The sequence below is a fragment of the Dipodomys ordii genome, unplaced genomic scaffold (genome assembly GCF_000151885.1).
Source record: "Dipodomys ordii isolate 6190 unplaced genomic scaffold, Dord_2.0 Scaffold37, whole genome shotgun sequence".
In the NCBI taxonomy this organism is placed as follows: domain Eukaryota; kingdom Metazoa; phylum Chordata; class Mammalia; order Rodentia; family Heteromyidae; genus Dipodomys; species Dipodomys ordii.
This window is the reverse complement of record NW_012267253.1, coordinates 3,760,825-3,775,868: the sequence shown is the minus strand read 5'-3', so window position 1 is coordinate 3,775,868 and position 15,044 is coordinate 3,760,825. Positions and strand designations below refer to the sequence as shown.

Genomic DNA, 15,044 nt, shown 5'->3' with positions numbered 1-15,044 from the left:
CCTCGGGTCCACGGGGCCCCGGGGCGGCCAGCCATGACTTTCGGGCGCAGCGGGGCGGCCTCGGTGGTGCTGAACGTGGGCGGCGCCCGGTACTCGCTCGCCCGGGAGCTGCTGAAGGACTTCCCGCTGCGCCGCGTGAGCCGGCTGCACGGCTGCCGCTCCGAGCGCGACGTGCTCGAGGTGTGCGACGACTACGACCGCGAGCGCAACGAGTACTTCTTCGACCGGCACTCGGAGGCCTTCGGCTTCATCCTGCTGTACGTGCGAGGCCACGGCAAGCTGCGCTTCGCGCCGCGGATGTGCGAGCTCTCCTTCTACAACGAGATGATCTACTGGGGCCTGGAGGGCACGCACCTCGAGTATTGCTGCCAGCGCCGCCTCGACGACCGCATGTCCGACACCTACACCTTCTACTCGGCCGACGAGCCGGGCGCGCTGGGCCGCGATGAGGCGCGCCCCGCCGGGGCCGAGGTGGCTCCCTCGAGGCGCTGGCTGGAGCGCATGCGGCGGACCTTCGAGGAGCCCACGTCGTCGCTGGCCGCGCAGATCCTGGCCAGCGTGTCCGTGGTGTTCGTAATCGTGTCCATGGTGGTGCTGTGCGCCAGCACGCTACCCGACTGGCGCGCCGCGGCCGCCGACAACCGCAGCCTGGATGACCGGAGCAGGTACTCCGCCGTCCCTGGGAGGGAGCCCTCCGGGTAGGACGCACTTGCTTCTCTGCCCGTTCCAGTCCGTCCTGTTGCGTCCGTCCGTCCCGTCCGTGCGTCCATCCGTCCCGTCTCCGTTCCTGTCTGCCAGGCTGACTTGGTGCCCAATGGGATCCCCCAGCGTGCTCACCGAGGGGCGCGTCGGTCCCCTCCCCAAGCTCAGTTTCCCAGCCATAAAGTCCTTCTGGCCTAGGGGTCAGATGCACATCTGGAGGGTGAAACACCCAGGCTTGGGGAAGGGGCAGGCAGAGATGTACCAACCTCCCCATCTTTGGAGTTGGCTTCGGGAGCAAATGGCTGTTTACTAGTTAGATTTCTCTCAACTTTTATTACTAGGATTGCAGTCATTTCACCTAGAGCGAAGAGCAGTTTGAAATTTGTACCAATATCTGGTGATGGTAGAAAAGATGAAGTGTTGTTCTGGTGAAATGTGGCCCCGCAGGGCACTGCCCACACATTCTACACACCCTGCCCCCGGCATAATGTGTGCTGTAATGGAATTGCGTATAGTAAAGGAGGCTAATTTAACGATAGATTTTTGAATAATGGATGTCTGTGCTCTTTTCTTTCTCTTCCTATAAAGGAATGGAGTTAGGAAAGTTCCTGACCACCGTTTGGTGCCAGAGATTTACACTGCGACATTCAGAGGGTCTTTCAGTATGGGGAAGGGGGAAAAAAACGTCAACAAGAAACCATGTCCTTGGAGGGAGGAAAAATCGAAACTGCTCGAATACAGAAACAGTATTTGAGAAGTTGATGTATTTTTTTTTTCGACTAGAATATAAGGAAAATGTTTTAATCTTCCCTAAGATCATGCCTAGTTCTCTTAATGGTGGTAACACTTCTCTTTTTAGTACAAGTGAGTTTATTTTGCATATTTGGTGGGAGGAATCAGCAGACTAAAGTTGGACTTTTTAAGGGAGACAGCCATTTTGGACACAAAAATCAACTTGTATATTCTCTTTTACTTTTGCTTGATAATGGTGTTAAGATTCCCCCTCAATTCACGTTTAATTCCCCCCTGCACTCACTTTTTAAATTCAAGGTTGTACGTACTTTGTAATCTTCTTCTGATAGGCATGAGTGTGTTAGAAATTGTGTTTCTGATATTACAGTGGGTTCCTTCTACGTAATATTCTTCCTGTGGGGTGTAAAGATTTCTATATAAATCTACAAAGTAAATAAAATTGTCTAGGACCTCAGAGCCTAATACTGCTCTGCCATCTTGGCATGAAATCCAAGATATATGCTTTGAAAAGAAATAAATTAAGAAACTCATTTTGTTCAGTGTATTAGGGTCTGTTTTCAATTTACAGATAAGAATTACTTACTTGGTACTCCAAAATTACAATGAACTTAATTTGTATACCTAAATAAATAAATGTCTTTGTTTTTTTTTCTGAAGTAGTCATAGAAAAATGAGCCACAGATGACTAGTCTTGAAATGATTCACTAGTAACTAGAATTGTAAGGCTAGAGAAGGTTTGAACTGCCTAAGGAAAAAGAACAGGAGAATTGACTTACTGGATTAGATATTGAGGGAGGAGGTTGGCTAAACCAGTGTATAAACAAAAACTGAGGAAGAGGGGCTTGGGGAGAATGAGCAGCCTGGAAATCACTAATGTAAAGCCCTTGGAAGGAAGTGAGAGAGCTGAATAATAATTCTAGGGAGAAGTGGGAGGTGGAGAAGAGGGAGACTGTAGAAGTGAAGGAGGAAGATGAGAGTAATGCTTAATCTGTGTATACATATCTATGTATGTATATAATTATTCAAGTCAGACTGTTTCCTAGATACCCAGATATTTCAGCAAATACATGTTTTTCTTGGCTTAATGGCCCAGTTTTCAGTTTCCCCTCTGAGTTTCAGTATATGAAAACCAGTATCTGTAGTCCCAAACAGATGAACTAAAGACTGGCTAAGTACTACTTAGGCCACATATTACAGAGGAAGCACCTTACTATCTTCCTAAAACAGACCCTAAGTCTCTCACCCCCTGCCAGTTTGTTGTTGCTGAATTAATCTTTCTGAAACATTCTGATTGTTTGACTGGGGATCTACCAAAGAAAGCCAAAACTCCTTACTTAGCCTTCAAGGTATTTTGCAATTTAATTATTAACTTGCTCTGGCCAGCACCCCAACACTCAGGTCTTGGTTTTGCCCATTGTCATTTGCAACCATCTTTTAAGTATCTGTTATGTTCAAGGCCCTGTTAACAGTTCTGAGTATTATAACTTCTTGTAGAGAACAATTGATGTGAGATTTTGAGGCACAATTGATCTCTAAGAGTTGAATTGTACTGAGAAAGCCTTCAGGGTATATGTGTGGGGGTGGGGAGAGATGGAAATAAGCAATCATTGGGAGGTTGTATTGGCTGTTCACTGTCCATCACTGGCTGGGGGTGTCACTTATATAAGCTAGTTTATGCAACCTACACAATCATGTGGGTCTAGCTTTGAGGGAAAAAAATCAGGAGTCTTTTCTCAGGAAAAGGAGCAACATGGGCATAGACATGAAACTTGTATTTTATGTTTAGGGAGTAGAATTCTATGGTAGAGTGAGATGTCACTAGAGAAAAGAAAAAAGACAATAACTATTTTGCAGCAGTGTCCAGCTATTGTTTGGTTTATAGCTTTTGGCCTGAATAGGTTATGCATATAAAGTAATGAATTTGGTAAATGTATATCATGATTGGAAAGGGTTGGGGGGTGGTAGTGAGGAATTGAACACAGGAAAAATGTGTTTGAAACCAGGTATGGTATCACACATCTATAATCCTAGCAATCAGAGGCAAGGTGAACGAAAGTTTCAGGCCAGCCTGATTGACATAGCAAGACCTTGTCTCAAAAAATCAAGTGTTGAGGATAAACTCAGGGGTAAGGTGCTTGCCTAGCATATGCAAGCTCCCAGATTCCATCCCCAGCACTGCAGAATAGAACACAATGAAACATAATGAAATTGAAGATCTTTGCAGAGGGCAGGGATGAGAGCTTGGATTGCTTTGTGGTTGTGAGAATGGAGAATAAATGACAACTTTTGGGACATAGTAGGAAGAGTCTGAGCTACCCCTGGACATTGGAAAGACACAGAATTTAGGGGCTCATTTTGGACTTCCAGGAACAGAGGAGTGCTCCCTGCTACCTACAGCCTCCCATTTATCCAGTCTGGCCTGCTTACTTATTCCCAAGTTACCTGGTGTCCCTTATTATATTATCTGTAGGCTACTCACCTTACATCATTGATAAAGCCCAACTCAGCTTTTTTTTTTCTTTTGAAGCTTTTATTATTGTGCTAGTAGAGGTAATATTTTATCTGAAACCTCTTGAGAGATTGCTTGTTTGTATTTAGTTGGTGTCTATAATAGCCTTCCTAGTGTGGTAGTAATTTCACATACAAACACACCCTGGCTTCTAAACTAGAGTAGATGAAAAGCCCTCAGAGGCAGGTAAGTTCTCTTGTATTATTATGACTGCGTCTTTTTAGGAAAAAATTACTATTCTAGAACAATATGTATTGTGTTCATATTACATTAAAAATGGTCAGAAACATAATTTGTGTTACATAGTTTGAATAGCTGTTCGGAGTAAGGCAGTAGACTTCTCCCAGTTTTGAAGATTTGAAGAACTGCAGTAGCCCTTGTTTGATAGGATAGGATATGATAAATTAGCTCTTGTTTATGAGTTGCAAGAACTTTATTCTCTCCTTTAAGACTTCATTAAGACAACTACAATTTCCTAGAACATAGTAGTTATACTTTAATATCTGTTTATTGAGAGAAAAAGCCCATGATGATTGAACAATGATCATGAATTCTGACCAGCCTAATTGTGCACTGTCCTGGGCACTATGGGTACAGTTTCATGACAAGGTTTCTGTTCTCATGGAAACATCCATCTGTTGTTGATAGTCGGATGGGGAGACAGACAACACAATAAGCAAACATAAGAATTCCAGAGTGTGGGTCTGGAGGCATGACTTGGTAGTAGAGCGGCTGTGTGCAAACATGAAGTTCTGGTTTCAAATGCCAGTACCACAAAAAGAAGAAAAAGATCTTTTTTTCAGATTGTGAAAGGTAACATGGATTGAGTTCTAAATGTAAGAAAGAGCCATGGCACAATGGAGGGAAGAGTGTTCTGGGCAAAAGATGGCAGTGGGCTTGTCTTGTCTGTAGAATGGAAGGAAAGCCACTATGGGCTACAATTTATTTCAAGGGCAAGTGTGTGCAAGGTGGGGTTGGAGGGAAGCCTGTGGACTACAGCCAGGCCTGTGTGCCATGGAAGGATGTTGGCTTTTCTTCTAAGCATGACATAGAAGCCTTTGGTTGGCTTGAAACACAGAAAAGATTCTGGTATATTATCTTTTTAATATTTTTTTCTCCTTCTCCCCTCCCCCTCTCTTTTTCTTTTTCAGTGGTACTATAGTTTGAACCCAGCTTTTCACTTACTAGGCTGGCATTCTATTACGTGAACCACCTTAGTGGTAGAATTATTTGTTCATGTGTTTATTTGGCGGTAGTGGATTCTGAACTCAAGGCTTCACACTTGCTAGGCATGAATTCTACCATTTGAGCCATGTCACCAGCTGACTAATATGTATTAAAACACCACTCATTGGGTGGATAATGGACAGAGATGTCCACTGCAGATGCTTTAAGAGGAGGCAAGAGACTATGGATCTTGGGTTAGGGGAGTAGCAATGGAGAGGGTATAAACTGGTTAGACTTAAGTCCACAATTCTTCTATAAGCATGTATTAGCTTTCCATTATGGACAAAATATCTGAAACAATCCACTTAAAAGGAAAGAAGTTCATTTTGGCTCAGGCTTCCAGAGATTTTAGTCCATGGTCACTTGGTTCTGTTGCTTTGTGCCTGTGGCTACAGAACACTTTGTAGTGGGAGCATCTGGCTCAAGAAGGTGCACACCTCATGGTGTCTGCGAAGCAAAAGAGAGAAACTTCAGGGCCAGGGTCCCAGGAAGGAGGTCAAAGGCATGCCCACAGTAACCTAACTTCCTTCCATGGCACCTCCCAATAGTGCTATAGACTGGAGAACTGATCCTTTAATACATGGACATGAGGAACATTCATTATCCAAACCATAGCACTGGACTAGGAAAGTGTAAGAAGCTATTGAATGAAATGGTATTGGGGTCTATGGGTGTTGGGTGTCCCTCCAGCTTGACTGCTTTGGACTCTATATATTGAATTCTACAGGGATTACTTCCCCTTTAGGAGGAGGCTTTGAAAGAGTGATCCACAGAGGCTGGTTTGGGGAGGGATTATAGACTAGTTTCCTTACTGCACAGCTGAAACCTCTCATCTCCCTTTGCAAGAGATCTTTAGTGAGTACATTGAAGCCTTCCTAGATAAACAAATCTAATAATGAAGCAATCTTAGAATGGTGTTGTTCTTAATGTTCTATAGATTTCCCAAGGCAGTTTACTCACAAGTAATACCTGAATATTGTTTGTGTGGGGGAAGGGCTTGAAACCAGGGCTTGTACATTGCTTTTGGGGGGGGGTGTCAGTTGTGGTGCTTAAATTCAGGGCATGGGCACTGCCCCTGAGCTTCTTTTGCTCAAGGCTAGTGCTCTACCACTAGAGCCACAGTGCCACTTCTGGCTCTTTCTGAGTAGTTTATTGGAGATGAAAGTTTCACAGTCATAGCTGGGCACTGGTGGCTCACATCTGTAATCCTAGCTACTCAGGTGGCTGAGATCTGAGGATCAACGCCAGCCCAGGTAGGAAAATCCATGAGACTTTTATCTCCAATAAACCACCAGAAAACCAGAAGTGGCACTGTGGCTCAAGTGGTAGAGTACTCACCTTGAGCTGAAGAGCTGAGGCACAGTGCCAAGGCCCAGAGTTCAAGCCCCACAACTGAAAGAGTTTCACAGCCTTTCCTGCCCAGGCTGGCTTTGAACCACGGTTCTCAGCTCCTGAGCAGCTAGGATTACAGGCATGAGCTATTGGCATCTGGCTTTTTTTCACAATGCTCTGCTTTATCCTGTTGAGCCACAGTTCCACTTTTAGCCCCCCCCCTTTTTTTTAAGATGGTTAGTGGGAGATTAGAATCTCAGGGACTTCTCTTCTTGTGTTGGCTTCAAACCATGATTTTCAGATCTAGCCTCCTGAGTAGCCTGAATTATTGGCACTAGCTTCTGTTATTCTGGCATTGTCAATAAGATTAGAGTTCTCTTTGGGCACTTTAACATATAAAAATTACTTATCTTATAAAATTACTAAGCATTAATCTGGGATGTTGGTGGCTCATGCCTGTAATCCTAGCTCTTCAAGAGGCTGAGATCTGAGGATTGCAATTTGAGGCCAGCCTGAGCAAGAAAGTCTTTAAACTCTTATTCTTATTAACCACTAAAAAGCTGAAGTGGAGCTTTGACTGCAAGTAGTAGAGTGCTAGCCTTGATCACAAAAGTTTAGGGACTACGGGCTGGGAAGGTGGGTCAGTGGTAGAGCCCTTGCCTTGCATGCATGAGGCCTTGGGTTCAATTCCTCAGCACCACATAAGCAGGAAAAAAAAGCCAGAAGTGGCACTGTGGCTCAAGTGGCAGAGCGCTAGCCTTGAGCTGAAGAGCTGAGGGACAGCGCCCAGGCCCAGAATTCAAGCCCCATAAAAAAAAATCCAACTTTTGTTTTTTTATCCTGGGGCTGGGAATGTGGCTTAGTGGTAGAATGCTTGCCTAGCATGCATGAAGTCCTGGGGTTTGATTCCTCAATACCACATAAACAGAAAAAGCCAGAAGTGGCACTGTGGCTCAAGTGGCAGAGCACTAGCCTTGAGCTGAAGAGCTGAGGGACAGCACCCAGACCCAGAGTTCAGGCCCCATGACCGTACCACCCCCCCACCAAAAAAAAAAAAGTTTAGGGACTGCATGCTAGCTCCTGAGTTCAAGCCCCAGTATCATCTCTCTCTCTCTCTCTCTCTCTCTCTCTCTCTCACACACACACACACACACACACACACACACACACACAAATTATTAAGTATCAGCCAGGGGTTTTGGCATATACCTATGATCCTAGCACTTGGAGGGATTTGGGGTATAACAGGAAGGAGGATCACAAGTTCAAGGATAGGCAAGCCTATATAGATCTTGTCTTAAAAAACAAACAAACAAAAAAAAACCCAAAACAAGCCAGGCACCGGTGGCTCATGCCTGTGATCCTAGCTACTCAGGGAGATCTGAGGATCATGGTTCAAAGCCAGCCCAGGCAGGAATGTTCGTGAAACTCTTATCTCCATTTAACCACCAGAAAACCACAAGTGGCACTGTGGCTCAAGTTGTAGAGCTCTAGTCTTGAGCTGAAGAGCTCAGGGAGAGCGCCCAGGCCCAGCGTTCAAGACCTACAACTGACAAAAAGAAAGAAAGAAAAGAAAAATCCAAAGCATACTAAACATTGCTGCCTACTTTATTAAAAGTTGCTCTTTCCTAGTTGCCTTTGACAAGTCTCAACCTTTGACAGACAGGTCAGATATAAAGTAGTTACCCTTTTATTATCTGGGCCCTTTTGCCTGTGGACTTCTGTTCCTGTAGTCAGTCTCAGCACAAGAATTCTCTCTGGAGTTTTAATCTTTTCAGCATGCAAGGTCTTGTGATAATTTTTGATCTGCACTTTAATAATCTTAAAAGTTGCTTCCTGTGAGAGTTTTGATCTTTAATTTGTGTTACATTGTGTAAGCCTAAGAGCATATATATAATCAAAATGAAGCACCAGGTGATAGAAATTTAAAAATCAATTGTCTGATTTCCCTGGCCTTTTCACTCAATATTATATAAGTCCAGTAGGTTTTGAAGTCTGTTAAAAATAAAAAGCAGTATTTGAAACGGAAGATGAATGTCTCAGTGCTTTTACTCAGTAGATAAGGAGGTTACTTTCAGAAGTCAGTAATTAATAGATCTCTGATAAGATTGAACATAACCCAAACTTCAGTTAAATCCTATTCTTTCACAGTGGACTGTTTCTTTTAAACGTATACAGGGTTTTTCTATCTCCTGCCAATTTTAGAATTCTATGGAAACTTTGCTTTCTCAATGTTTTATTTCTAAACAAAGAGCTTTTTTCTCCTTTCCTTTTGATAAGCAAATCATTTTCAATATTTTTCCTTTTATTTATGTACTTTTCATGAAAATTTTGCTCACTGGAAAGCATACTATAATGTGAAAATGTACTATTATATTCTTTCCGTACTCCCATCAGTCCTCAAGTAGTGGGTAGCCCTCCAGAAATATCCCATGGGCACATGTGGATATAACAGAGATCGTTCAGCAACTTTTTTCACTTCCCAACACATCTTGGAACTCTTTCCATATAAATTCACGTTTTTCTCTTTATTACTATCTATATAGTATTGTATGGATAGATCATAACTTTTTTTTTTTGTCAGACATGGGGCTTGAACTCAGGGCCTGGGCACTGTCCCTGAGCCTTTTCAGTCAAGGCTAGCACTCTGCCATTTTTAGCCATAGCACCACTTCCAGTTTACTAGTGGTTAATTGGATATGAGTATCATGGACTTTCCTGCCCAGGCTGGCTTCAAAACATGATCCTCAGATCTCAGCCTCCTGAGTAGCTTGTATTATAGGCATGAGCCACTGGTGCCTGGCTAACTTTTATTTTTAATTGATAGTATTGAGGATTGAATTTAGGACCTCATGCTTGCCAAATGGGTGCTTTATCACTTGACCCATTCTCCCCCCAGCCCTTCTTTTGTCAGGCTATTTTGGAGATGGAGTCTAGTGAACTTTTCTGCCTGGACTGGCCTCAGAATGTGATCACCTAGATCTCAGGCTCCTGCATAGGATTACAGATATGAGCCACAGGTACCTAGATACCATAATTGATTTAGTTGATATCTGTCCTAGAAATGATAGTAATGGCTGTAATAACCTTTGTATATGTAAGAATAAAGACCATGGTCTTAACTAGGAGCTAAACTTCCTTAACTTTTTTTTTCCCTTTCTTAGGCTTCTTACCATTGATCTGAATGTGGGTGTGTGTTTCTATGCCGCAGTTCATAGAGTGGGATTGAACCCAGGGGCTCAAGCATACTAGTTAGGTAATCATCATACTACGTTAAGTATTAAGTTTTAGTTGTGCGATTAAAGAGTATAATCCATGCTGCATCCCTTCAATGAATGTCTAGGAAAGGACAGGCATTTTGGATGAACAGATGAATCAGATAAAGCAACAAGCAAAACATTTGTGTTTGAATTAATTCATTCATGAACTGGTGGATTCTGTTCTAGTATTTGAAATAGTTACATTCACTTAAATGAATGTAACTAGTCCATGAATGACTTTTGTCTGTACTGACTAGCAAAGAAATGGTGTGATGAAGAGTCAGTTATCTGACTTTCTTGGGCAGTGCATGACAAAGGGAAAAGGCTGTGATTTTCAAACCAGGATTCAGATTCAGGAGGTGGGAGGTAAGGATGCTGGACAGCTAATACACTGTGCACACTCTGGTCCTATATCCTCATCTGATAAGTTGGGAGATTCCGTATTAAGAGAGTTAAAAGAGAATGAATGAAGAACAAACCCAAACCCTCAACTAGAAGCTGAACTTCCTTAGTTTTATCTTTCCCTGTTTCAAACCCCCTCTTACCCTCTGGCTTGTCTTGTTGCTTCTGAGTATGGTTTTTTTTATTTGTTTTTTGTCAGTCATGTGGCTTGAACTTTGGGTCTGGGTACTGTCCCTGAGCGCTTTGGTTCAAGGTTAGTGCTCTACTACTTTGAGCCACTACCTGTTTTTCTAGTGGTTAATTGGAGATAAGAGTCTCACAGACTTTCCTGCTTGGACTGGTTTTGAACCATGATCCTCATATTTCAGCCTCCCAAGTAGCTAGGATTACAGGCGTGAGCCACTGGTGCCCAGCTTGTGACTATGTCTAACTTCCTTTTAATCTATGAATTTTTTGAGAACAGAAATTCTATGCTTTGTAACATAGACCTTGCTCATGATAGGTATGTATTTTAAAGTGAATGACACATGAAAGAACCAGGTAAATGAATGTTTGTTTTGGCAGTACAAAGGTTTGAACTTAAGGCCTGTGCTTGCTAGGCAGGCCCTTAACACTTGAGTCATGCCTCCAGCCCTGTAATGATTTTTTTTTGCTTATTTTGAGACAGGGTGCCCAGGTTGGCCTGGAACTCATGTTCCTCCTGCCTCATCCATCCAAGTGTTGGGATTATAGGCATGTACCATCCTGCTTAGTTTGTGTTTTCCTTTTTGGTAGAAGAGAGGAGATTTGTAAGTTGTCTTAGACCTGAACAGATTATATTTTAAAAAATGAATTTCAAGCCAGGTGCTGGTGGCTCACACCTGTAATGCACTGACAGGAGGCTGACACTCAAGGATTGAGATTTGAAGCCAGCCTGGGCAGGAAAGTTCGTGAGACTCTTATCTCCAATAAATTACTCAGAAAAAGCCGAAAGTGGCACTGTGGCTTAAGTGGTAGAGCACTAGCCGTGAGTACAGAGAGGCTTAGGGACAGCACCCAGGCTCTGAGTTCAAGCCCCAGGACTGACCAAAAAAAAAAAAAAGAATTGCAATTAGTTTTTTGGGTGGGTCCTTATTCATTTGTTTATTAAATTCAACATTTATTGAGCACCAATTATAAGTGTTCTAGGTGCTATGGTACAAAACCGAGTCTCCTTTCAAGACCACCAAGTAAATCTCTTACAGGGGCTGAGAACAGCTGAGCAGCAATGCAGTGGGATAATGAAGAGGGTACAGTGTATACCTGTGCAGTTCAGTCAGGAAGAGCCTCCTTACTAAGGCAGTGTCTGAACAAGGACCAGGAGGGGTGCAGTAGGCACCCATGGAAATGCTGGGCCAGATAATTCCAATTGGACAGAACAGGAAGAGCAGACCCTGAGTGGAGTATGTCTTTGAACAAGGAAGCTGATTGCCATGAAAGTGTGGGAGAACTTGAGATAAAGGTGGGACATGTAGATCATGAAGATAGATGTATCAATAAAGAGGGTCAGTGTTTTGTTTTGTTTTATTTTGTTTTTTGGTGCTTAACATGGAACCTGTGGCCTCAGGCATGCTAGCCAAGTGTTCTGCTACTGAGCTTACCTGAAGCCTGAGAGTTTAGTGTTACCTTCTTTATTATCCTTATTTGTTTCTGATGCTGGGATTTAACCTGGTTCTCATTCATGTCATAGCATGCACTCTACCACTGATCTACAACTCTAGGAACATGTTTTTAAACTTAATTAATTATACATTTTAAGTAATTAATTTATTCAGTGCTCAGAATCAGACTTAGGGTTTTGTATCACTAAGCTACCTTCCCATCCCCAACCCTGCCTTCTATTCTTAGGAAAGAAGGGTACTCGGGTTTGAACTCTGTGTATTACACTCACTAGATCGGTGCTTTACACTTGAGCCACAACCCCAGCATTTTTTGCTTTGGGTATTTTTCAGATAGGGTTTCATGCCCCTTTTGCAGGGCCTGCTTCAGACCATGGTCCTCCTATCTATGCTTATGGCATAGCTAAGAAAATAGGCCTGCATTATCCTGCCCATGCAATTGTAACCCCTCTGTACAGTATGTTCACAAATAAAATAAAATTAAAAAAAAAAGAAAAAAGAAAATAGGCCTGGACCACCATGCCCAGTTTGCTTGTTGAGATGGAGATCTCACTAACTCTTTTCCCAGGCTGGCCTCCAACTGTAATATTCCCAGTCCTTTGCCTTCAGAGTAGCTGCAATTATAGGTATGAACCACTGTGCTCAGACTGTCTTCTTTTTTAAAAAACATACATTTTTATTATCTTTAAATAATGGCAAAAAGGGATTGCCATTCTTGATTGATATCAGTCCTTTTGCCATTCTGCCCCTTCCAACCCCTCTCCTTGATTTTCCTAGTTTCATAGAATATACATTGAATAGTGTGACTGCATTCTTCCTCCTCCCCTTCTCTCTTTATTCATCTGCCTATCTGCCTTTCATCTCCTTCTTTTCTTCCCCCAGCTATCCTGGCTGGCTTAGAACTGCAAACCTCAGATCTCAGCCTCCCAAGTAGCTAGGATTTACAGGCATGAACCAGTGGCACCCAGCTCTGTCTTCTTTTTTAAAAAGCAAAAATAGTTTGGACTTTGAATTTGTAGATTAATTTGGGTTTTGAAAAAGCATAATTGGCTAATTTTAGAAGTTTAGTCTATGTGCCAGGAGTGTGGTTTACCTAAATGCAGGAGTTCAATCCCCAGGGGAAAAGAAAAAGCCTCAAAAAAATAAAGGCTCAAGCTGGATGCCCATAGCTCATGCCTGTAATTCTAGGTACTAGGTACTCAGGAGGCTGTGATTTTATGATCACAGTTCAAAGCCAGCCCTGACAGGAAAGTCTGTGAGACTCTTTATCTTCCAAAAAGCCGGAAGTAGAGCTATGGCTCAAATGGTAGAGCTCTAATCTTGAGCACAAAAGGCTCAGGGACAGTGCCCAGGTCCTGAGTTCAAGCCCCAGGACCAACACACACACACACACACACACACACACACACTAAGGTGGGCCTGGGTATGTGTGGAATGCTAGATTCAGGCTCATTGTTAGCTGGGTGGTTTCCTCAGCTGGCTCACAGAAGTCTCCAGGATCCAGCGTCTCTTTGAGGACTTCACTCAGCCACTCACCCAAGTCCTAAGCATGTTGATCTAGGCTATAGTGGCTGTGTTTCCTTTGCTATTTTCTAGGTAGAGATATATATTTGGCCAGGTTTACCTCTGACCCATGGTGTGACAGGGTGTCTAGTGGTCCCTGTATCTTCTGTTGTGGGAACAATGTGGTTTGGAGGAGGGATGGGTAAACTACGGCCTGCACATGAGCTGTCTGATTTTCTTTTCTTTTCTTTTTTTGGGGGGGTGTCCAGTCGTGGGGCCTGAACTCTGGGTCTGGGTGCTGTCCCTCAGCTCTTCAGCTCAAGGCTAGTGCTCTACCACCTAAGCCACAGCGCCACTTGAGGCTTTTTTCTTTTTGCTTATGTGGTGCTGAGGAATCGAACCCAGGGCCTCATGCATGCAAGGCAAGCGCTCTACCACTGAGCCACCTTCCCAGCCCCAACTGTCTGATTTTCTATATAGCTCTTGAGCTATTTTAAAAATGTTGGAACTGCTGTCTGCTTGTGGCTCTTTCCTGTAATTCTGGTTACTCAAAAGGCTGAAATTCAGAGGCTCAAAGTTCAAAATCAGACTCTTATCTTCAAAAGTAACCAGCAAAAAGTTGGGTTGGAGATGTTGGTCATATGGTAGAAGAGCCAACTAAGCAGGCTCAGCTAGGTCAAGTAAGCATCTATCTCTGAGTCCAAACCCCAGTATGGGCAAAAATAAATTGTTGAAACAAAAATCAAGTATTGTTTTGTGACTAATGAACATTATATGACATATACATATAAAGTTTAATTGATGCACAGCTATGCTCATTCTCTTACATATAATCTGTGGCAGCTTTCCCATGATGTCAGCAGAATCAAGCAGTTGGAGTAGAAACTATATGGAATATTTGTCACCTGATTCTTCAGCTGACAAGTTTGCTGACGTTTGGCTCTCTACAATATGGAGTTACCCAGGTCCACAATCATACTTTATTCTGCTACTGTCCAGCTGTGTGTTCCTCAAGTCTATTCCTTCTCTAGGCCTATGTCTTATCTGTAAAACTAGAGATACTATTGAGAAGGCAAAGAAAGGAGACTCACAATTTAAGACCAAGCTGAGAAACTTAGTGCAGCTCTGGCTACTCAGGGAGGCTGAGATCTGAGGATCGCCGTTCAAAGCCATCCTGGGCAGGAACATCTGTGAGACTCTTATCTCCAATTAACCACCAGAAAACTGGAAGCGGCACTGTGGTTTAAGTGGTAGAGCACTCACCTTGAGCTAAAGAGCTCAAGGACAGCTTCCAGGTCCAGAGTTCAAGCCCCACGACTAAATAAATAAATAAATAGTAAAGAAAGGGCTGTGTGTATATGACTGAGTGGGAGAGCATTTGCCTAGCATAGGTGAGACTCTTCAGTACAGTCCCCAGGTCTGCAAAAATGAAAAAGGGATAGCAGTAATCTAACCTACTTTATTGGGTGGCTGTGAAGACTGGTGGCTGATTCTTGTCTTTTAGCCAGCTGGATGCCTGGTGCTGCCCTTGGATCCCACTGAGGCCTATCCTGATGCACAGATTGTTCTCCTAATCAGAACTTATTATTCAGTTGTGGTCTAGAAGAGCAAAGGCTTTTATTTGTATTTACACTGGTAGGGGATATCAAGTATTTATAAGCTAGGAACTATCTTATTAACTTCAGGTTTGCTTAACTCCCATTTATAACACTCTTCCAT

At 43.1% G+C, this 15,044-nt stretch overlaps 1 protein-coding gene across 2 annotated transcripts in view; it reads left to right on the top strand.

Moving 5' to 3' along the window:
• Window positions 1–33: 33 nt before the first annotated feature.
• Window positions 34–15,044, top strand: part of Kcng3 (potassium channel, voltage gated modifier subfamily G, member 3) — a 49,426-nt gene continuing 34,415 nt past the window's right edge. Inside the window, exon 1 of one of the 2 annotated variants that reach the window (XM_013017937.1) lies at window positions 34–665. In XM_013017937.1, the coding sequence (XP_012873391.1) occupies window positions 34–665 (632 nt within the window). Of the gene's footprint in view, window positions 699–15,044 lie in introns of both variants that reach the window. The other variant, XM_013017936.1, reaches the window with a different exon arrangement.